This window comes from Vidua macroura, chromosome 3 (genome assembly GCF_024509145.1).
Source record: "Vidua macroura isolate BioBank_ID:100142 chromosome 3, ASM2450914v1, whole genome shotgun sequence".
In the NCBI taxonomy this organism is placed as follows: Eukaryota; Metazoa; Chordata; class Aves; order Passeriformes; family Viduidae; genus Vidua; species Vidua macroura.
In genome coordinates, this window is record NC_071573.1 from 43,704,834 (window position 1) to 43,726,455 (window position 21,622).

At 43.4% G+C, this 21,622-nt stretch overlaps 1 protein-coding gene across 12 annotated transcripts in view; it reads left to right on the top strand.

Annotated features, from left to right (window-relative positions):
• The first annotated feature begins 935 nt into the window (after nucleotides 1-935).
• Nucleotides 936-21,622, top strand: part of TRIM67 (tripartite motif containing 67) — a 39,855-nt gene continuing 19,168 nt past the window's right edge. For 6 of the 12 annotated variants that reach the window (XM_053974071.1, XM_053974069.1, XM_053974073.1 and 3 more), the window contains exons 1-6: nucleotides 936-1,260; nucleotides 1,363-2,044; nucleotides 7,273-7,368; nucleotides 11,226-11,348; nucleotides 12,595-12,705; nucleotides 14,848-15,001. In XM_053974071.1, the coding sequence (XP_053830046.1) occupies nucleotides 1,127-1,260; nucleotides 1,363-2,044; nucleotides 7,273-7,368; nucleotides 11,226-11,348; nucleotides 12,595-12,705; nucleotides 14,848-15,001 (1,300 nt within the window). In that variant the 5' untranslated portion in view covers nucleotides 936-1,126. Of the gene's footprint in view, nucleotides 2,045-7,272; nucleotides 7,369-11,225; nucleotides 11,349-12,594; nucleotides 12,706-14,847; nucleotides 15,008-21,622 lie in introns of all 12 variants that reach the window. The other 6 variants (XM_053974075.1, XM_053974077.1, XM_053974072.1 and 3 more) reach the window with 5 other exon arrangements.

Below are 21,622 nucleotides of genomic sequence, written 5' to 3' on the forward strand. Positions count from 1 at the left end.
TTCCTCATTTTTTAATAGCTGTTCTGAAAAGACCAGTTTGCATTTTAAAACAAACAAAAAAATAGGATCTGCTTATAGAATTGAGCTTAATATGGTAGTGGCTGTTAAACAAGATTGACGAACACAATAATAACAATCAGTGAAATCACTCTTACATATAATCTCTTCACTATGAAATAAACCGCTGCTACATCCATGCCAAGCATATGTAAACAAAACAGATAGGGGATTTCCCGCTGCTGGTTTCTTTCTTCTAACGATGGTTATTTTCAGTTCATAAACTCTCAGCTGTCATCCCTGATTTATCTTCGCAGCAGATTCCTGTTGGGGTCACAGGGCTGGGAGCTGGGGCGATGTGGCACATCCTCCTCTCGCTGCGCTCTGCCGCCTCTGCCAGCCACAGTGTTTGTAGCTGGGGTTCGTGCTTCCCTTTTAACCCCTTTCTCATCCCTCCGTCTGTCAATATCTGACATTTTGTGTATCTTGTTTTTGCTCCAGCATGGTGAGAGCCCTGTGAAGGAGAGGCACGAGCTTAGGTGGTTGATGAGCATCCCCCTTTGATTCGGGGACGGGAGAGAGGGCTACTAGAGATAACGAAACCCCGCCTGCGTTCAATCTGCTACCCAAACAATGGCTTTATTTAAACATATGAAGATATCGCTGTGTAGAGATCCTTTAAAAAACATTTTAGCCTTTCCCAGGCGTAGAGAGAGCGACCACTTTATTTGCTGGAAAGGGCTCTTCCCGCCCCTTCCTACTCCTGCCCTGCCTCCGCCCCCCGCCTCCCTTCCCCATATATTATTACTCTATGCCACCAACGTTAAAACAGTCCCACCGCGCTCCCTGCCCGCGCCACGGCCGGCGGGCAGCCTTTCCCTGCCCCGAGCAGCCCGCGGCCGCCGGGCGGCTCCCCCGGCGCCGGCGCTGCCCGGCCGTGCGGAGCTGTCTCTGCGCGGCGGGTGCTGAATCGCGCGGGGCGGCAGCGGCGGCCGGAGCCCTCCCTGCCTCGCCCCGGCGCCCGGAGCGGAGGGAGGCGGCGGAGGGGGAGCCGCGGGAGATGGGGGCAGCCGGCGGCGGCCCCGCGCCGCCCGCCTGAGGAGCCCGCGCACAAAGCCGTGCCGCTGCCATGGAAGAGGAGCTGAAGTGCCCGGTGTGCGGCTCGCTGTTCCGGGAACCCATCATCCTGCCCTGCTCGCACAATGTCTGCTTGCCCTGCGCCCGCACCATCGCCGTGCAGACCCCGGAGAGCGAGCAGCACCTGCCGCCCCTACTCCACTCTCGGGGCCCCGCGCCGCCCGCCGCCGCGCCGGGAGCGGGGCCGGGAGCGGCCGCGGGCTCCGCCGCCTGCCTGGACTCGGAGAGTGCGGCAGGCGGCGGCGGCGGGGACTACGCGGACAAGCTGAGCCTGCACAGCGAGACCGACAGCGGCTACGGCTCCTACACCCCCAGCCTGAAGTCCCCCAATGGCGTGCGGGTGCTGCCGCTGGTGCCCGCGCCCCCGGGGGCGGCGGCGGCTCCGAGGGGCGCCGGCCCCGCCAGCTCCTCCCTCACCTGCCCGCAGTGCCACCGGAGCGCGTCCCTGGACCAGCGCGGGCTCCGCGGCTTCCAGCGCAACCGGCTGCTGGAGGCCATCGTACAGCGCTACCAGCAGGGCCACGCCGCCGCCGCCGCCGCCGCCGCCGCCAAGTGCCAGCTGTGCGACCGCAGCCCTCCCGAGCCGGCCGCCGTGCTGTGCGAGCAGTGCGAGGTGCTGTACTGCGCCGCATGCCAGCTCCGCTGCCACCCGGCCCGCGGGCCCTTGGCCAAGCACCGCCTGGCCCCGCCGCCCGCACACCGGGGCGCCCCCGGCGGCGGCGGGGACGGCGGCGGCGGGAAGGGGGCGGGCGGCGGCCGCAAGCTGCCGACGTGCGCTGAGCACGACCTGGAGAACTACAGCATGTACTGCGTGAGCTGCCGCAGCCCCGTCTGCTACCAGTGCTTGGAGGAGGGCAAGCACAGTAAGCACGACGTAAAGGCCCTGGGAGCCATGTGGAAGCAGCACAAGGTGAGTCCCGACAGCCGGCTGTGAGCTGGGGTGATGCCCGAAGCTGGGGTGATGCTCAGCAATGCGTTTTGTTCATCCCAGTTCCCGCAACAGCGGGTGCAGTTTGTGGGACATGAGATCCTTCGTGTCCATCATCCTCTCAGACTTTTCTCCCTTCAGAATGGTGCTCATAGGTTTTTGGCCCTTCCTGACTTCCGCTGACCCCGCTGCCTCTGCTCAGGGTTGGAAAACCCAGACTCCCTCTCATGTTGGCGTCACCTCGACCAGTGAGGTTCCACCAGGTCTCAGGCAGATAGCTGGAATTAGCAAGTCCATCTCACCAACTTGTTTGCCTTCCACAGGGTCCTTGGCCATACTGTGCATTGCCTTCCCATGCTCTCACAGTGGCAGCAGCTACCTGTGAGGAGACAGGGTGGCTGTTCTTTCTTTTCACCACCTCCCTTTCATCCAGGACCCTTTGCAAGCTGCCACAACTGTATGTCAATGAGGGAGAGTGGCCCACAGCCACCCAAATGTTTTAGACAAGAAAGCGTGGTACAGATGTTCATGGACATTGGGTGTTCTCCTGGGCCTTAAAGAGGTCTCCTCCCACTCGGTTCCCAAAAAAGCCAGGAGTAATGGCTGGAGGGACTTTCATGATGCAAAGATAAATGAGGAATTGTAGATGGGGACTAGGGACAAGTAAAGGTTTTTCTGATTCACGTATTGCCACTGTCTGATTCATGCTTCCCTGCAAGTGATGCTCCCTACCCTTCCCTGGATTCCTCTGTGAACAGGTCAGACCCATTTGCTTGGCTACACAGGAGTTGAGTGGGTCACTTGGTCATGCTTTCCTTGCTAAAAATAAGGCTTTACAACCATGTGAATAAAGAGCAAGATGTGGCCTTAGAAGTTAAAGATATGTATGAAGTTAGTTCTTTCTTGCTGAGAATGATGGACCCTGGAAATATGATTAGTTCATACATATGAACTTAGAGAGGGGACTTCAATACCTGAGAGCTGAGGACAATCCTTTGGAGCTTCCTGCTATACTGGGGTTAAAGGACTTCTCCCACAGCTGTGCAAAGAGCACTTGACCAACTCTGCTGGCTGCAGGATTCCCTTCTTTTTACTCTCTGCTTGCAGTTAGCAGTAAAGAAAGCACAGAGGGATCCTTTCAGACACTGCAGGAAAGGTCAAAATCAAGACTGGTGTCATCACCCATGGAGTGGCTGAGCACAAGATAAGCTCAAGTATTTGGCAAGACAAAAAAATTGCTTTCTATTTTAAGATCCAAAGAAGATGCCCCTTGGGCTGATCTGCATTGTTTATCCATCCAAGAAGAAAGACAAACTTCTTCTGGAGGTGTTTCAGTTTAAATGTTCTACCAGCAGCTCAGCCATCCCTAACATGATGAGTGTTTGTACAGAGAAGTTCTCTTGGCCCAGAAGCAGCAGATTAAACATTTGCAGCTGCTGTTCATATCCCAGTGTCAGAATCCATTTCTAAGCAGAAATGTTCTGATGAGCAGGGTCTGAGTTCACAGTTCAAATGTGACTGATGTTTGGGAGAGCATGAGAGAGCAGCTTGTGATGTACTGTGGTCTACCTTGAGTTAAAACTGATGTCTTTTGGAACATGACAAGTCCAGTGTAATCAAAGTTCAGAATCAGTTATTTTCTCTCTTTCTTACTGTCAAATATGGAAAAAAAAATGTTGGTTTGTATTTTTACTGCATTTTTTTCTGTGACTGAGGTATCACAGAACATGATTTTTCTCTTGATTTGCATATTCAATCAATGTCAAAATTCTAGTGAAAAGAAACCCTTGAAATTATGTAATTTGGGGACTCTGAAATTATGCTCTTGTGAATATTATATTTTCCAGAAAAATGTGCTTGGCACAAAATAAATATAATGGAACTGTATAGCCAGGCAGCTTAAATCATCATCTCACATCCATCAGATAAATTGTTTTGGAATTAGATACTTCTGCTTAGAAATTGTTCTCTGATACAGCGATTTCTACAAGTTTATTACCTGCAGTTACTTTGGCCAAACCATAAATTACTTACATTGACTGGTATGCCAAACATTATTTAAGGCTTATGTGTTCTCTCCAGATGCTCCAGGCATAGATGGCAGAGGCAGCTGAAAGGTTTGTTCTTAGACCAAGAAGCCTTCCTTGTGTTAGCCCTTTGTTTGGCTCCTCCTTTGTCTGGGTCTTATTACAGTGACCTAGTGGCAAATTACAGAGTGTATAACCTTGTTCAGGCAGTGCTGCAGGCCATGCAAAGAAATGTGCACTCACCCTCAGCTGTACTGCTGATACCAAAGTTGTACTGGACTGGTTGGCCCCTGTTAGTGGTACAGGTTCCCCATTGCACTGCTGTGTGTAACTTGTCCTACAGACAAAGTAAAATTGGTGTAAAATAACAACGAGGCTTCAATGGTACAAATCTATGAAAATCCCCTGGTTTAGCTGGACTTCATTATATTCACTTGCCTAAAAAGTGCATCTGGACCGACAGTTCAAGGTTATTAACAAAAACTCTTAGTCTTCTGCTGAAATTTAATCCTTTAATGTCTTCTTAGCAAGTATAGTGGTACTGTAATCACATCTAGGTAGGTCTTCTGACCTGCGAATATGAGGAATGATGGGGGACACATTTCAGCTCTGCCCATTCTAAAGGCTTAACTATACATACATACCAAAATGCAGAAAACACCCACAGCTGTATAGGTCTGTGAAGGGTAGGCAGGCAGGCAAGTATAGGAGTCTACATGCCTGCTTTTATTTCCTGACTGAAAGATTTGTGTTTCCAAAAACATGTGGGCTTTGTGAGAAATCAACACCAGGACAAGCTTATGTAATCAATAGTTAATCTGCTGCTAAAGAGAGATGGAGGGAAGGCAAGCTAAATGAGCATGAACTTTGGTTGAAAAAGGACATGGCCATTATCTGAAATCAGAGGTCTTCCCTGCCATCTGGGTTCAATTACTTACCCTTGTGATTCCTGTGTTCCTGTAATTGGTGGAAATAGAAACTTAGTATCAATCTCCAGCCCTCAGATTATTGGTTGCAAGACCAAGTATTAAAGTAAGGATAACACCAGGTGGAATTCAGTTTGTCAGGAGTTATTAACTGTCCCAGTCAATGGATCTTGTTACATCTCAGTTTGGCTTACAATAAATATTTCTGCGGTATGAAAGATTGCTCTGGGTGTACAGGGCATTTTTTATGTCTTGGTTGGTTTACTGAGGGCTTAGATATGACTATATGACTATAGCTCCACTTGATTTTAACGAGAAGTTCCTAAATTCCTCTGATTTGCAAGGTATCTTTTACAAATGCTTGGAAAAACAAAGCTATTATCTCTAAGTGGGTTTCACAAATGGAAAGCTGATCTTCTATTCAGCTTCATGCTGCAGTTGAGTTAATGCAACCACAGGTTTTAATGAACAGATCAATTTGCTTATGAGCCCTTCAGACAGTGACATGGCTGAGTTTCCGTTGCAGCTCTGTTATGGCAGTGTGCCAGGTGCCAGGAGCCAGGAGTGACTGTGCTGATTGCCATTGGTATATATGCTGCTTACAATTCATCTGTGGCGGTTTTCTACAGCTGCTGTGATGCCCACATACTGGTTTTGTCTCTTCTGATCTGGTGAAATGCTCTTTGAGATTATTTGAGAGCTGGGGCAGATGTTGGGAAAGTGGAAGCTTTACTTTTGTCGGGACCAACCATTGGTTTTGATTTGAAAGAAAGGAACCCTTGCCTCCCTGGGACAATTTGGTCAGGACAGTCAATGACAGAGAATATAATGCTTCTGCCACCTATTTTTTTCTTGCTTACAACCCAGCTGCTTTGTTGTGTGCTGCTTTAACCTTGTTCTGTGTCATCTTGACAAATCAAAGGCTCAGATGTGCCCTGTGAGTGGAACAGAAAGTGTGATCAAAAAAGGTAGGCTTCAAACTTTGGCAAACATGATCAGCCTGTGCAGAGCTGACCTTAACTCTTGATTGTCTGATCTCACAGAAAACAGAGATTTTTTCATGGACCTGGAGTTTGCTTCTGTGGCCTCCTGTAGTGTTAATATCAAACTTCATCATTTCAGGTTTTTGTGCATTAACAAGGGTTTGTGTAGGAAAATAGCAAAGATTTAAATATTGAGAAATAGGCACAATAATGTGTCTTCCCTTTACATTTGTTGCAAATGAATTTTGTAAAGCATATTCTCATTTAGATTTTAGCACTAATGTGCTTTCAAGGGGCCACTTTCCAGCCTCTTGTTCCCCAGTCTTGCATACATTCAGGGTTGCTCCATCCCAGGTGCAGAACCTCACAATGACATCAGACAGTTCTTTGAGTACACTTAGTGAATCCTATTGGGACTTCTAGACTTACAGGGATCTATCTGGAGTAGCAAATCCTGCACAAATTTGGGGTTGACTGGGAGTTAATCATTCTCACAGTCATAGTCCTCCAGCTCAGGGCATTGGGACCCCAAAATGCATCACTGGGTCTGCCAGGGGCAAAACCACTCTTCCCTTCCTGTCCTCAAAGTTCATTGATAAGCCTGTGGTTCAGCTTAAAGATCTCAGGTGTTAGCTGAGGAAAGGGAAGTTCAGGCCTAGAGGGTGGACTTAAAAAAAGACATATTCTATGTGCCTTACCGGTCAAAAGTTAGAGGAAGGTTTTTTTCCAGCTTTTGAAGAAACATTCACCCATTTGTTGAGTTGGAGTATGGAAAACTGGAGCCCCAAAGGGACATTACTATGAAGTCTGAGAAGGCAGATTTGTCTTTAAAGTCCTAGTATATCTCAGGTTTAGTAGGATCTACCACATTTATAAAGATTTCAGACTTGGATTAAAAAGAAGTGTCATTTCGGAAAGCACTTGGGGATTTTTCAGCATGACAGATGCTACTGTGTAAGTGTAAGACTACTACCTCCTTATGCATGTGGGTAGCTGTTTTATAAGAAGGGGTTTGACTTACCAAGTTGCTGCAATAAAGTGGAACGTGCAGACACAATACTTGACTGCCCCTCCAATGCATATTTCACCCTCATTAAATCTGATTACAGTAAATATCTTAACTATTCTTTTCTAGCGCAAACACTTTGTGGAATTAGGAATACATGTAAGCCTTTTGGCACATTATTAATCATTAAATCCAAGGATTACTAAGAAAAACACTTGCATTTATCACTAACTTTTTCTTTTTTCTCTTCCTTTTTTCTCCCTTGCAGGCACAGCTGTCTCAGGCTTTAAATGGTGTTTCAGACAAAGCAAAGGAAGCTAAAGAATTTTTGGTTCAGCTGAAAAATTTATTGCAGCAGATCCAGGTAACTGTAGCATATAATTTGTTTTGATAATACAGTAATCAATAGAACTGAGTGAATAATTTATTTGATGACTTTGTCACCTATGCTATTCTCATCTTTCCTGGAATCATCTGACCTTCCTTTAATGGATTTGCTAGGTAAAATTATTCATCAAAGAATGCCCACAAGGCCCTCTTAGCTTCTAGATTGTTTGCTGTTTGTTGCAAAAAGCTGATACTCAATACTGGACATCTGAGCTGTGTTGATTAGTGTTTGATTGAATCTTGAATCCATTAGTCATGCTTCTAGGCTCCTCCCTGACTGCAATTGCTTGAATTTGGCATTTAGGATAAATTCTCATTTTAACACATTCAAAATTTACTGCTAGCTTTTCATCTTTCATTTCCTAAAAATGCACTAATTTCTGAAAAAAATCCAGTCAGCCTGCCTATTAGAGTGCTTCTAAGAAAGTCCTACACATACTCAAAAATACAGGAATATCCTACAAAAAAAAAAAAAAAAAGTAACTACTGCTAAATCAATGTGTCATTTATTGGAGCGTAAGTTATCTTCATGCCTGTAATTGTCCAGATTTAATAGTCAGAAAAAGAGCTCATAGTGTGTGCAGTAATTGAGGGCACAAACCCAAAATGAAACAAGCCTTAATTTCAATCAAATTTAGACTCATCAGTGCTGGAGCTCAGATGATCCTCAATGTCCTTCTCACCCTGCGGAATGTACCTGGAAATGTGCCCCTCTAGTCTGAGCTGCACAGTGTCCAGGAGGGGACACTTGTTTTCTGCTGCAGCAATGCTCAACAGCAATGGGATATGCATCACCTGCTCTTCAGTAGTCCACTCTGCTGCTTGCTCATCATTCATCAACAAGTCCTGTGCTTGTTAGTAACAGAAAACCAAAGCAGAAATTCAAAAAGGTTATTATTTATTCATTAAAGCATTCCACTTAAAACCCCAGAGGATGAATTCGTACTACAAGAGATGCCCAAGCTCTTGGGTTATCCCAGGGCAGCCTAACAATGCATCCTCACAGTCTCCCACAGCCACATGAGGAAGGGAATACACCAAAATGAGAAACTGGTAAAATTAAAGGACATTTAACTGAAAGAAACCAGTGCAAAGCTGCTGACTGGCATGTGTAATGTGCTGTATTTTGGCTAGAGTGTGATGTTTTTCTCAGCTGACTCACCCATTTAACAGTTATGCAGCTCACATAGTTATGTAGTCCACTCATTTAGACTTCTTTCACTGTCCAAGGAGAATAGACAGGCACCTCTACAGAGCATTTCTTCCTGTAGGTATGAACAGCTATTTTAGGATGGGATAATCCATCCAAAACAATAGTCTATCACCAATCTTTCTTGAGTCATCTAGCTCCATTACAAATGTATTTTTCCCTTCTGAAACCTAGAAGTGGCCTATTATGACTATTTATGACTATGCTGTAAAATCCTTTAATGTGTTTCAATAAAATCACTGCCAAATTGCTCTGCATAAGGGAGCTGCTACAGTTGGATCAAAAGACCAAGCCATTTATTTGATGCTGCTCATTGCTTAAAAAGCTAGAGGAGAGCTCAGAAGAGGAAATTACATCCAGCAGTAACCTCTAACATTTAGCCAAAGTCTGGGCACAAATCTGAATCTGACCCTCATGTGTTCATCCTGAGCCTGAGTGAAACATCAAGTTCAGTAAACCAAAATGGCAGGACTAATCAGCTGCATATTGTATTCCTAAGGAAAACAAGGCTGGGGCACGGCTCCAAGATGATCACCCACACACTTGAACCCCTAAGGAGCTTCCTGGAATGGTTTTCTCCCATGACAAATTGCATTCCTCTCATGCGATGTTCAAGCTGCCTTTGATGATAGCACATACCAGGGAATGCTCCTGGTAGTCAGCTTTGGTACAGCCACACTCTTTGAGGGGAAAGGGTTTAGATGTGTCATGAGCCAGTCTGTGCCTTTTGACATTTGGACAAAACACAATTCTTGTACTGTTACTTTGTGAGGGAACAGATGTAGCCTTTGTGCATAGGTTTATTGCCAGACACACATATCTCAGAGCAGGTTATTTACAGAAGTCTTATGACGGTTGCTGCACTCGCATATGGACATTTACCCCTCAGCAAAAATGTATTTTAGTAATACTTTTTCACAAAGGAGCCAGCAATATGCAGATCTTATTATCCAGTCTCAATGTGCTGCAGACCAGGCAGCCATTCACACTCTTTATCTCCTCTCTGAGTTTGCCAGGGCTACCAGGAACCATGCTTTCATCTTACCTGGGGCAGTTTGCAAATTAGTAATCTATTTTTCTTTTCCTTGCTTTGCAGATCTGATGTTTGCCCCTCTTTTTTCCTGCCTTTCTCTTCTCTGAGGTCACTTTTATATCTCTTGGTCTTTTCTTTTCAGATACTGCCTGTTCCCCACTGCTCCTGTTGCTTCCTTGCTTCTCCTTGTTGCTGTCATGATCTGATTTTCCCATTTTCCCATCTGCTGTAACAATTTCATACTTTCTCACTTGAAGGAGGCATATCGCCAAACACCCATTTGATGTGTGAGCAGAAAATGAGGAGAGAAATGATGCATTACAGCCACCGGACTGATTCAGGCTCTGTGCACAAACCAGCATTTCAGCAGTGACAGGATGCAAATGGGCTTAAGGGGGAGCTGGGTGTGATACAAGCCGAGGAAGGAGAGATGCAAACAGGAAGAGTCCAAGACAAACCTGTGAGCAGCAGCTGAGCCATTTGGTGTCTCCCCACCCTCAGATAAACCCCTGCCCACATCTCGCCAGCAGGTCTAGGACTGCAGTGGGGGCTTCTCAGGGAACACTGACCCTGCATCCATCAGCTGGAGAATGGGATGCATGGGTCACAGTGAGGGAAGGGAGGACAGTGCTGAAAATTTTGAACTCAAAGAAGACAAAGCAAATGAGTAGAAAATAAGAGAAAAGCAAACGAGCTAAGAGATAGTAATGAGTTAGGGGACTACAATGTCTTAGCAAAGAAGTGCTTCTCCTTCAGTACATGTTTAAAGTCTTCTCACATTTAATGATTTTTTTTTCTTTTTTAAATTGGGATATTTGGGAGGAAAGCTGATAGCACACATAAACATCTCATTGGAAGAGGAGCTTGAAAGTTTTCTCCTTCTAGTCTCATGAGCAGAGGAGGTGAGGGAGAGTCTTCCTTTGAATGGGTACTATAGAAGCAGTTCCAGGGATTTATGTAATGCTAAATTGTTCCCAGAACCTACTAAAGGCTTAGTGTTGTATACCTCATGCTGGTTTCTGCCTAGCAAAGAATTTTACCATAATGTGAGTAGAAAGTTGTCTCTCTTTTTAAAAGCTAATCAAGTACATAGCTCCACTGCCAAGTGCTAGCTATTTTAAAAAAAGTACTCAAAGCAAACCTTAGGGCTTTGTACCTCATTAATTTCCTTGTAATAAGCCAGTAGACCAGATTCTGGTCTATAATTCTGTTCTAATTGCTGTGGTACAGAGCCAGTGATTTCAAAGTTGCTACAGTGGGATAATTGAAACAGATTGGAGTAGAATCCTCTTATGTATGTATGCAGTGTGTACGTTACATTTAGCATTTACATTATGTTGTACTACATCTGTCATCAGGAAAGTGTCAGTAAATCATGGTTTTGAGTAAGACCATTTGTGGCATGGCATGTTACTGTTTCATTTTGCAGTATGCAGCTATTACTGGTACAGCTGTAACGAAATCAGAAAGGCAACAAAAATGCGGAGGGTCTTGAAAGGTAATCTTTTCTGAACAGAAAAGCAGGTATGAGCAGTAGCTTAAGGTGCAAACTGTGCATTCTTTGATGGGTATGACTGTGTCCTTGTTGTAGGAGAACGGGTTGGATTACGAAGCCTGTCTTGTGGCTCAGTGCGATGCCTTGGTTGACGCATTAACACGGCAAAAGGCAAAACTGCTCACAAAGGTCACCAAGGAACGTGAGCACAAGCTGAAGGTGAGCACTCCTCTCATCAGCTCAGCACAGCTGCTGATAGATACCTGGTGTGGTTTGTCAAGTTCCCCAACCCTTTACACCATGAAATCTCCTACTGACCAAATTCCAAAGTTCCTTTGGCAGGTTCCAGTTCAGCAGTTTAATGGAACTGTGCCTACGCACATTAAGTGATGGATATACTTCAGCAGTTTGTTGATTCAGGCCATCAATCTTTATTTATCTGATGGTTTGGGGCTATCTCTTGAGAGGTGCTTATCAGTGAAACCTGTGTGTGGTTTGGATTTTGGCACCTTATGGCCATGGAAACAGTTGTAATTTTGGTATCTCCTCGAATCTTTAAATTCAGGTAAGCCACCTCCAGAAATACATGAGCTACTCAAAATATGTTAAAGAAATGCAGTAAAAGGAGATGGCAAGAAGAAATCTAAAGTGGTTGAATGAAGTAGCAGTCAAGAAATATTTAAATAGACACATTTCTGAAAATGCAGATCTTTATGTGATTTTGAGGTACTACGGTGCCATTCACGTTAAAAGTATCTAAGAAGGAAAAACTGAAATGGATTATCTAACATATCAGTTAACAAAATCCACCTGAGATCAGCATTCAGCTTGCTTAACAAGAACCAGCACTCAGGACGTACTGCTAACAGGACAGCAAACTCTGCAGTTTATGTCTGTCACAAATCGTCCTACAGAACACAGTGCTACTAGACCTAGTCCACAGCCATGTGGCAGCAGAATCAAGGCCAAAATCTGCAAAAATGGAATGCAGCTATTTTATTTCTTAATTCCAGCAATGTGTTCTTAAGCAGAGAAGGTTCAATGATAAATTGTGAAGAGAATGTTAGGGTATTATCTGCGAGAAACCACTTCAGCAGTTTGCCTCTGAAGTGAAGGACTTTTTAAAAGCTCAGATGTTAGTGAAAGTGTGACTGGAAATGTGAACACTGAAAATGCAGAGACATGTTCTGTGCCCTCTCTGCCCCAAGCAAGACTAATCTTTGAGAAATTAATCTGCTCTAAAAAATGAGATTCCCTGTGCACAACATTTTGCCAAGCTAATTATCGCTATTTACAGTACAAAGCAAGTGAGTGAAGCTGATGGAGATATGGCAATAGCCATATGGCAGCTAAATTAAGCATAGATTTAACACACTCTGCCATTCCCCGTCTCTACTGAAATAATTTTATACAATTGACTGCAAGCTGAGGCAGTCATAGAACTGTACTGATGTTTGTTTTCCAGATTGTTTGGGACCAGATAAATCACTGTACACTGAAGCTACACCAGTCAACAGGGCTTATGGAATACTGCCTAGAAGTTATCAAAGAAAATGATCCCTCTGGGTTTTTACAGGTATTTTTCTTCCTAATGTTCTGGGAAAGAAAAAAACAAACAAAATACATTAAAGCTAAGTCTAAAAATGTGTGGCTTTGTTTTAGTCCCTTCCACCTCCAAGGCAGTTCACCTTAACTCCTGTAAGTACTGTCTAAAAACTCAGAGAGCCTGGTGACTACATGAGTGTCCCAGCAAAGAGATGGCTTTAACAGCGGCACCCTGTCTGAGGTGAAGTGTTAGTGGTCACACAACTCCCCTAACTCCTGATGTCTTTCCTCTTGCCAGCCCTTCCTTCTGGACTGAGAAAAAGATGCTATGCAGCTAATGATAGCTTTTTGCAGGATATTATTTTATTCTTATCTGAGAAACCCAACAGAACTCACTGATTAATTTGGAGAGGTCAGTGACTCAGCAGAGTAGTATTTCTCCCCCTTGTGCTTCTCCCCTTTGCTTTCCCGTGTAAGAGTCCTTTCAGCACCTTCGCTGTAAGGAAATCTAGTCTGAAGGGTTTGCTTTACTGAGATTGTTGCATCAAGACCTATGACAGCTCCAGGTACCTTTTCTTTGCAAAATATGGCCTAGCCAATAATTGCCTTAATTTGCAGGATATTGTTTCTTAGATGCAAACAGTGAAAATATCTCTTGATGAGACAAAACATAACAGTGTTTTTTCCCCATAAATTATTTTACTTAATTTATTCTTACATGTTTATTAATAATTTTATTTTGCCCTAGTAGTTTTGTTGCCTTATTTATTGCCTAAAAAGAAAGGTACATCAAACAAAATGACCTGCACACATGAATGCATAAGTCTCAGGGGTTTGTCAGAGCATCCCTAAAATACATGATGAGAATTAGCCAACCTAAACCTATTAACACTCCAGACTGATTGTTACTGTCATGTCTGGTCTCAAGCAAGAGAGGGGAATATGTGGTGTAGATTAATCTCAAGGTTGCACAGATTTTAACAGGTTGTTGGTTGGACACTACAGGACAAACAAAACCTTTAGGTCTTACCTACATGCTATCTAGATACATGCTTTACTTTCTTTTCAGCTTACTTTCCCTGTAACTTCTGTGGCTTCAGTTTTTGCAGCCTCCTTTATAAAAAAAACCAAAACCATTTTTGCTTTTATTGTCTCCTGGTTAATCTAATGATGCTTTCAAGACAGCCAGCAGACACACAGGCACTGCATTACTTTGAGCAACTACTTCTGCAGCCAGGATATTGAGACATGGCCAAGGGATCCAGCATCCCAATAAATGACTCCAAGGTTGCAGGAGGCTGTGGGATGCTCCTCCACCTACTGCACAGACTGATTAGGAGCTGTTGATGCAGAGGCTCAGACATGAGTGCCCTCAGTAAAAGTAATGAGGAAAAATTCCTGCAGCAAAGGAAAACTCTCTGTTATAACCAGAAAAAAAAAAAAAAAAAATCTACTCCCTGTGACTTACAGGAAGTTCACTGTCAGGGACTCCAGATATCCAAATGGCAGCTTCACTGAACTCAAGGACAGTTGAGTTCATTGATTCCCACAGAGCCAGGATTTAACTTCCTGAAGTGTCTGTTGTGATCATTTTAGTTTGACTTTTGGTCTGATTGTCTGTGGGCTGAGCTAGGGAAAATTTTTAAAAATTAAGTTCAGTTTTGATGTAATGGTAGAAAATCCATCATATATGTGAAAATCTATCTGACAATTTATCACTCTCAGTGTAAGTAATATACACCTTCCTTACCATTTGAATTTTTTTTAATCCTTTAGCTTTCATCCACTTAATCATCTCTGCTGAATGGAGAGACTCAAACATTTAAGCCTCTCTTTGTGCAACTTCTTTTTAAACAGGAGAGCAAAAGTAGACCATGCAGATCAGAGAACAGAGTATAGAATTATATGTGGCATTCAAAGGCATGACACACAACATAATCTTAACGGGCTTATTAAATGCAGGTTTTACTTTCCTAGCCTAATATAAGATTTATTTTGAAAAGACAAGATGAAAGGATGCAACATAAATGGACCTCACCCCAAAACGAACAGATCCCATCTCATGTGTTTTGCTGTCTTAATCCTGTTTCCTTTGTGCTGTATCTCACAGGCATTCTGTCAGTTTTAATGTGTGCATCTGCCATTTTATTATAAACCTGATACTCTCTTTCAGATTTCAGATGCTTTAATCAAGCGAGTTCAGGTATCTCAGGAACAGTGGGTCAAAGGAGCCTTGGAGCCAAAAGTGTCTGCTGAGTTTGACTTGACTCTGGATAGTGAACCTTTACTGCAGTCAATTCACCAGCTGGATTTTATTCAGATGAAATGTAGGGGTGAGCTTTTATGATTTTCCCTTTCCTGTTTTTCATGCATGTGTTGAGACAGTTCTGGGAGGTGTGAGGACACTGAAGGAGGAAGGAGGAATGACTTGAATTTGCTGGATAGTTTTAAAAGGTTTTCAGACAAATTCAGGCTACTGGCTGTTTCCTGGAAAGGTGTGCTCCCCTCACATGTGTAACCTTTAAGTGCATGAATTTGAGCTGAACAAGCTCAGATAGAAATACCAGATGCACTTAAAGATTGTAAAGATAACTTTTTCAGAGTAGGGCTTTGAAGATTAATAAGACATGAGCTGCATGAAACTTCATGCCATTTTGTAGCATTCCTAGGTTTGACATGGTTAATTCAAGATACCAGTTACCCCTATCTTGTCAGAAACAGCTGAAGTAGAAAATAAATATTAGACATACACATACGCTTGAATAGGGAAAAAAAACCCCAGCCTTTGACCTTTGACTTGTATCTGGACTGTGCTGCAAAAATTGCCCATCTTAATGAAAAAAGTCACGAGGAAGAGATTCACACCAAGGCTGTACCACACAAGGGGAAAGTAGCTCCATGGCTGTACCATTCCATGGTTCCAGGTATCTCGATAATTCTGATGGACAGGCTAGAGGGAACTGAGGTTAAAAATGTATCTAGAAGAAGAAGCTGATGAACAGGACATGTCATTGACATTAAAAAAAAGAAAATTAACATAATAAGCTTGTAGTGGAGTTAGTTTATATGGAGTAGGATGAGAACTGCATCAGAATTAGACAGATCCACAGAACAGTTGAGTTTGAAAGCCATTGTGGTCCTGGGAATGATGTCATTAGCTTCTCTCAGTGGTGATTCAAGCCTTAGTTATACATGTGGGTGACAGGATAGAGGCTGCCAGAAGTCAGTGAATGAGTTAAGGATATTTGTGTAGTGATGTCAGATGTGCTTTCTTTTTTTTTTTTTTTTTTTTTTTTTTAAAACTTTGTTCCACTTATATGTTCTCTCTGGGCCTAATTCTGCATCTAAGACACCCAAAATGAAGTAATTAGGGTAGATAATTTGGCAGATATGTGGAGAAACAATGTACAAACAGTTAAAGGCCAGAGTCTTCTCACTAAAAATGCTTTGCATCTTGGCATAAACAGGCTGTGTTAAAGTTATTCAATAAACATCTGTGAACTGCTCCTTTGAAATGTTGTCAGACAGGCAAGTGGAGTCAAGAGAGAAGGAATATCACTGATAAAACTCCTCTGAATGCTGTCTACACTTGTCATTTAAAAATCAGCTTATATTTAATGCTAGCCATATTTATTGTGAAATATGTTTAATACTACTCTCCCACCACTCTCCTTTACAAACATAGGAAAAATTTAGTTAAACTAGTCACATAGATTGCTAATTAACCACAGGTTACATGAGGTGAGAGCAGCTTAGGCATTTGGCTTGTGGACATTCACCTGGCTTTAAGCTTGAAGACTTACAAAAATTTAATTGAGCCAGATTCATTTGTGCTTTTTGAATTATAGTCTTATCTGCTACGCTCTCATTTATCATAAGATGGCAGGGAAGCTCTGATACTGAGTTAGACGCAATCTGAGGAGCCGACAAGAAGACGACTTTTGCAGCCAAATGTGCAGAGCTTCCAAACACCCTTGGGCTTTACTCCCCAGAGGCAGGATTAGCCCTCAGGAAGGGCTTTTGCTTGAGCTGTCTTCATCCTGCCAGGGATTATTTGTCGCATCTCCCATCAGGTTGGTCAGCACAACCAGTGTGACCATGCACACTGAAAGGGCCACCATTCCTTAAGGTGCATCAAGGATGGTATTATTCCCCTTCACACCTCTGTGTGCCCAAGCAGAACAAGTCACTGACCAGTTCCAAGCTAGCATTCATAGGTATTGGGGAGTGTTTAGTATATAGACATGTATTTATCCTTCTCCATTTATGACAGCAAGCCTATTTCCATTTGAACTTCTCAGTCTGAGACTTTGGCCTTTTTTTTTTTCTGAAATTTTGTTCTCAACCAACTCTGCATTATTTAAGAATCATCAAGTGGTCTGGGTTGGAAGGGAGCCTTAAGGATCATCTAGTCCCAGTGCCCTGTCACGGGAAGGGACACTTTTCACTACATCAGGTTTGCTCAGAGACCCATCCTGCCTGGCCTTGAACACTTCCAGGAATGGGGCATCCACGGCTTTCCTGGTCACCCTGTTCCCGTGCCTCACCACCCTCACAGTAAAGGCTTTCCTCCTAATATCTAATCTAAACTGTCTCTCTTTCAGTTTGAAGCCATCCTCCCTTGTCCCATTACTGCATGCCCTTGTGAAAACTCATCTCCAGCTCTCTAGTAGGCCCCCTTTAAGTACTGGAAGGCCACAATATGGTCTCCCTGGAGTCTTCTTCAGGCTGAGCAACCCCAGCTCTCTCAGCCTGTGTTCATTGGAGATGTGCTCCAGCCCTCTGATCACCTTTGTGGCACTCTTCCAGACCTACTCCAACAGTTCCATGTCCTTCCTATGTTGGGGGCCCTGGAGATGGACATGGTACATGGAGCCATTGACCATAACTCTTTCAGTGCAGCCATGCAGCCAATTCCTTATCAGCTGAGAGGTCCATCCATTAAAATTCTTGTCTCTCCATTTTAGAGACAGGGATGTCATGTGAGACTGTGTCAAATGCTTTGTACAAGTCCAGGTAGGTGACATCAGATCCTTTCCCTTCATCTGTCACTGCTGTTATTCTGTCATAGAGAGCCACCAAATTTGCTAGACATAATTTGCCCTTCTTCAGATGCACTGTTTGCGTTTTCTCATGCAGAGTGGCCTTGCATCTAGAAATACAGGTATCACAGAGTAATCAACTAAGCATTTCAGGAGCAAGCACCCAAACTAATTGGGAACATCACTTTGCTGACTGTAAGGAGAAGCTGCAGTTGCATGGTTATGTTTTGTCATTTATCACCATGAGCACTGTAACAGATTGCCCAGAGAGGTCATGGCATCTCTCTCACTGGAGATGTTCAAGAACTGTAGGGACACAATCCTGTGCCACATGCTCTAGGAATTCCTAGAGCAAGGAAGTTGCTTGAGCAAGGAGGTTGGACCAGATGACCCCCCCATGGTCCCTTCCAAAGTGACCTGTTCTGTGATTGTGTGATTTCCATATTTCTGAGCATCCAGTTTCACAAAGAAAAAATGTATATGTCTCTTCACATCTGCTCCTCTTTCTTCAATCCAGCCTCCTCCAGCACACCAACAAGTCATCAGTCTTTGCCAAATGTTGGTGTTGAGGTGAGTGTTATTAAGTCATTTTACTGGCTGATCTGACAAGAGCAGATGCTTTAATGATATCACTGATCTGTAAAGGAAGTTTGGGGGAGTTCTAGGAGAATAGGGCAAGCATGGCTTTTCCAACTGTAAGTTGTTTTTTTTTTTTCCAAAAGCTTTGCAATGTAATATCTGTATTATTGTTATCAGTGCTTAGTACATGACTGAATTTCTTTTTTTTTTTTCAAACTCTGGCCTCATTCAACCTCACTGAACTTGCATGGGTCATTTAGAGTGAAAGCATGCTTGTAAGTAAACATTGATTCACTGTGTTAGACAAAGAATGAAAATGAGAACAAATCACATTTCATTTGCTTTGATGACATGTTCATTTACATTACTGATGCACTCTCTATAAGCACAGATCTTTTTCTTTTTTTACAGAAAGAAGAAGCAATCTGAGAACAAATTAAATGTGCAGAGATATGATATGTGCAGAAGTAATGCTTAGGCATTCATGTTAATCAAAGGGTCTCACTGAGTCCCACACTCCCTGGGTCAGCTGACCTGAGAGACACTCACACAGCTCTAGTAGTGGCCAGCATTTTGAGCTTTCCCAGATAATTTTCTCTGTCCATGTTTTCTTCTCTCTGTTGCCTTTACTGAGTGCCTTGTCACGAAATTCCTGTCCTCTGATGCCTGGCTTAATGTGTACTTCACGCATTCTCAATTGAAACTATTGGCACAGGCAAATGCACATTCCGGGTTTGTTTTGTTCACACAGCTGTAACTGGCATGCAGTCTTCATTGGCTGAAAAACAAGACTAGATACAAAATAGGAAAAAATATAGCTACTCTACTTCTCTGTACCACCTCTGAACATTCATTCATATACCCCTTCTCCTTGTCCTGATGATTCCTTCCCTCTTCTGCAAACCATGAAGATTCCCCAGTCACATCTGCCTCAAATCTTCTCTGTGTCTCCAGGCATGAGCTGTATGCCCTGATAATTAAAGGACAACTCTTTCATCTTAAGCTTTACCTCTGTTTTTTTCTGCTCTGTGTCATGGACTCAGCTCCTTGTGGTCTCTCCTTCTCTCTTAACATTGTAAGGCACTTGCTACAGCAGTAACTCAAGCTATTCCAGGGCTGTACTGCAGTTTTGGAGGAAGTAAAAGTTTTCCTGTTTCTGGGGGTCCCATTATTTTGGTGCATTTAGTCCTTTAAAAACTAGTCTGGGAAGGTGGATGACATCATTGCACCACTTGCTTGTCAAGAGGACAAAAGACAATATCTTAGGGCAGCCCTACTGTACCCTGTGAAGGGACTAGCCTGATCAGCCATGAGATGCATTGAGCAATGTGTTTTGGGGACTGCTCAGCTGACAAGAGGTATTAGTCAGTGTCACATTTTTTATCAAAGAGTGACCTGCACGAAGCACTTTTAAAATAGCAGGACATCATTCAGACTCATTAATAAGTCCTGCTGTGCCAATGCAGTATCATTTCTCCCTTTATATTTTTAATGTTTTCCTTCCAAAAAATCTCTTGAGAACTTTAAATTGGTCAGGAAGTGGGACAGAACCACAATTTAATGTAAAATTTTAATGTTTTCTTTCCAAAAAATCTCTCGAGAACTTTAAATTGGTCAGGAAGTGGGACAGAACTGCAATTTAACATCTGAGTCTTTTTTTTCCTGGTATTTTTTCTTTCCTTAGTCCTATTCCATTGCTTGTTGCTGTGAGGTACATACCAGTGTCCTGACTATTCAATTCACTTTGCACTTTCCTATGATTTTCACAAGTGTTCATCTTTTCTCCTCCCATAGGGAATTTGAGATCAAGGCAAATCTCTGCCCATCCACATCCAGTGAAGAAAGCAGGAGGTCAGGCACAGAGAACATCATGCAGCAAAGCTGCACAGCTGCTTGGCAGAAGTTTCTTGCCTCTCCTTCAGGAGAGTTGTGCAGTTCAGGCCACAGGCTGGATCAAAGAGAGCAGGAGGCTGATATGGATTACCCACAAAGCCCTGAATATCCAGCAACACATAAAGAAGCCAAGGCACTTCCCCATAATATATGAGACTCTCACGCATTGGGCCAAAATTCACACTTCCACTGGGAAGTGGGAACAATAGCACTCTACGGGATGAAAACATATTTTATTCCTAGACAGCATTCCTGTTTACATAGTTAAAAGGGAATTGTCAAAGACATACCCTCCCCCAAAAATTCTGCTCTTTTTTTCAGCATTGTGCATTATATGAACAGTTCCTGAAAGCCTCCTATCAAGTGTTCTTAGGAGTTAGGAGGTTTTTTTCAGAGGTTGAAAAGGTTAGTTTATTCAGAGGTGAAGGGGCATTGTCTATTTTGCATCTTATAAACTTCAGGAATTAGGTTTTCATCCAGTCTTGCCAGGAGGAGTCTCAGAAATGGAGAGGGCCAGACAAATGCCTCCTGAGAGGGCTAACCAGCTAGCAAAAGTGGCAGGAGTGTGGATGGCTGATAGAGCCCTATCTTCTCCCAGGCTTGTCAGTCAGGAATACATAGGTTAACAAACACAGACAAAATTCTAATTTAAAATGGTTCACCTAAGAAATCCCATTACCTCTGAATTCCTCATTTTCAAGTTTTTGACTCTTGTCACATTTCTGTGACTTCTCCAGACACAATGTCTCCTAGAGAAAAGTCTGAACTTTCCATGTGAGAAAACAAGCAGGTTTTTATTTATGACACCCTCCGAATCATCCTTAAATATCAAGGAATAAGAACAAGGCTTCATTTTCACGGAAAAACCTTCAAGAGCTAATTTATAAAGCTCTTTTGTTTCATTCTTCTGGGCTACCAACCATCTGTGTTCACTGTGGTGATGGATAATGCCAGCGGAAAGCCATGGTAGCTTCTGTGCTGTTTATCACAAGTGTGATGTTGACTTTCGAGTCACTTCCAAAGTGGGGGTGAAGCCTCAGCCCTGTCACACAGTAGCATCCATTTTCCCACAGTCTGCTTGTTACACAGAACATGAACAGTCCTCTTTTATCCAGAAACATAAAATAGGATGAAAGGAACAGCTCAAGGGCTTAGTTCTCACGCAGACAGAAGGAGGAAAATAAACTAGAGGGTCAAAGCAGAGTGTTTAAAAGAAGAGCAAACTGATATTATTAAGCCAATGAATTCTCAGAGCACTCAGTTTCTTCTAAGACATGACTGAGCTCAGAAGAAATTATATTGAGATATTGAATGGTAAAATTTAGCTTTGGGCAGAAGACCAGGCAGGCTTTGTGCATCACTTGCATCCTACTTAACCTGTATGGTTTCAACAGTGCATAAGATGCATGCCAGCTCTATCCAGAAGACTAAATG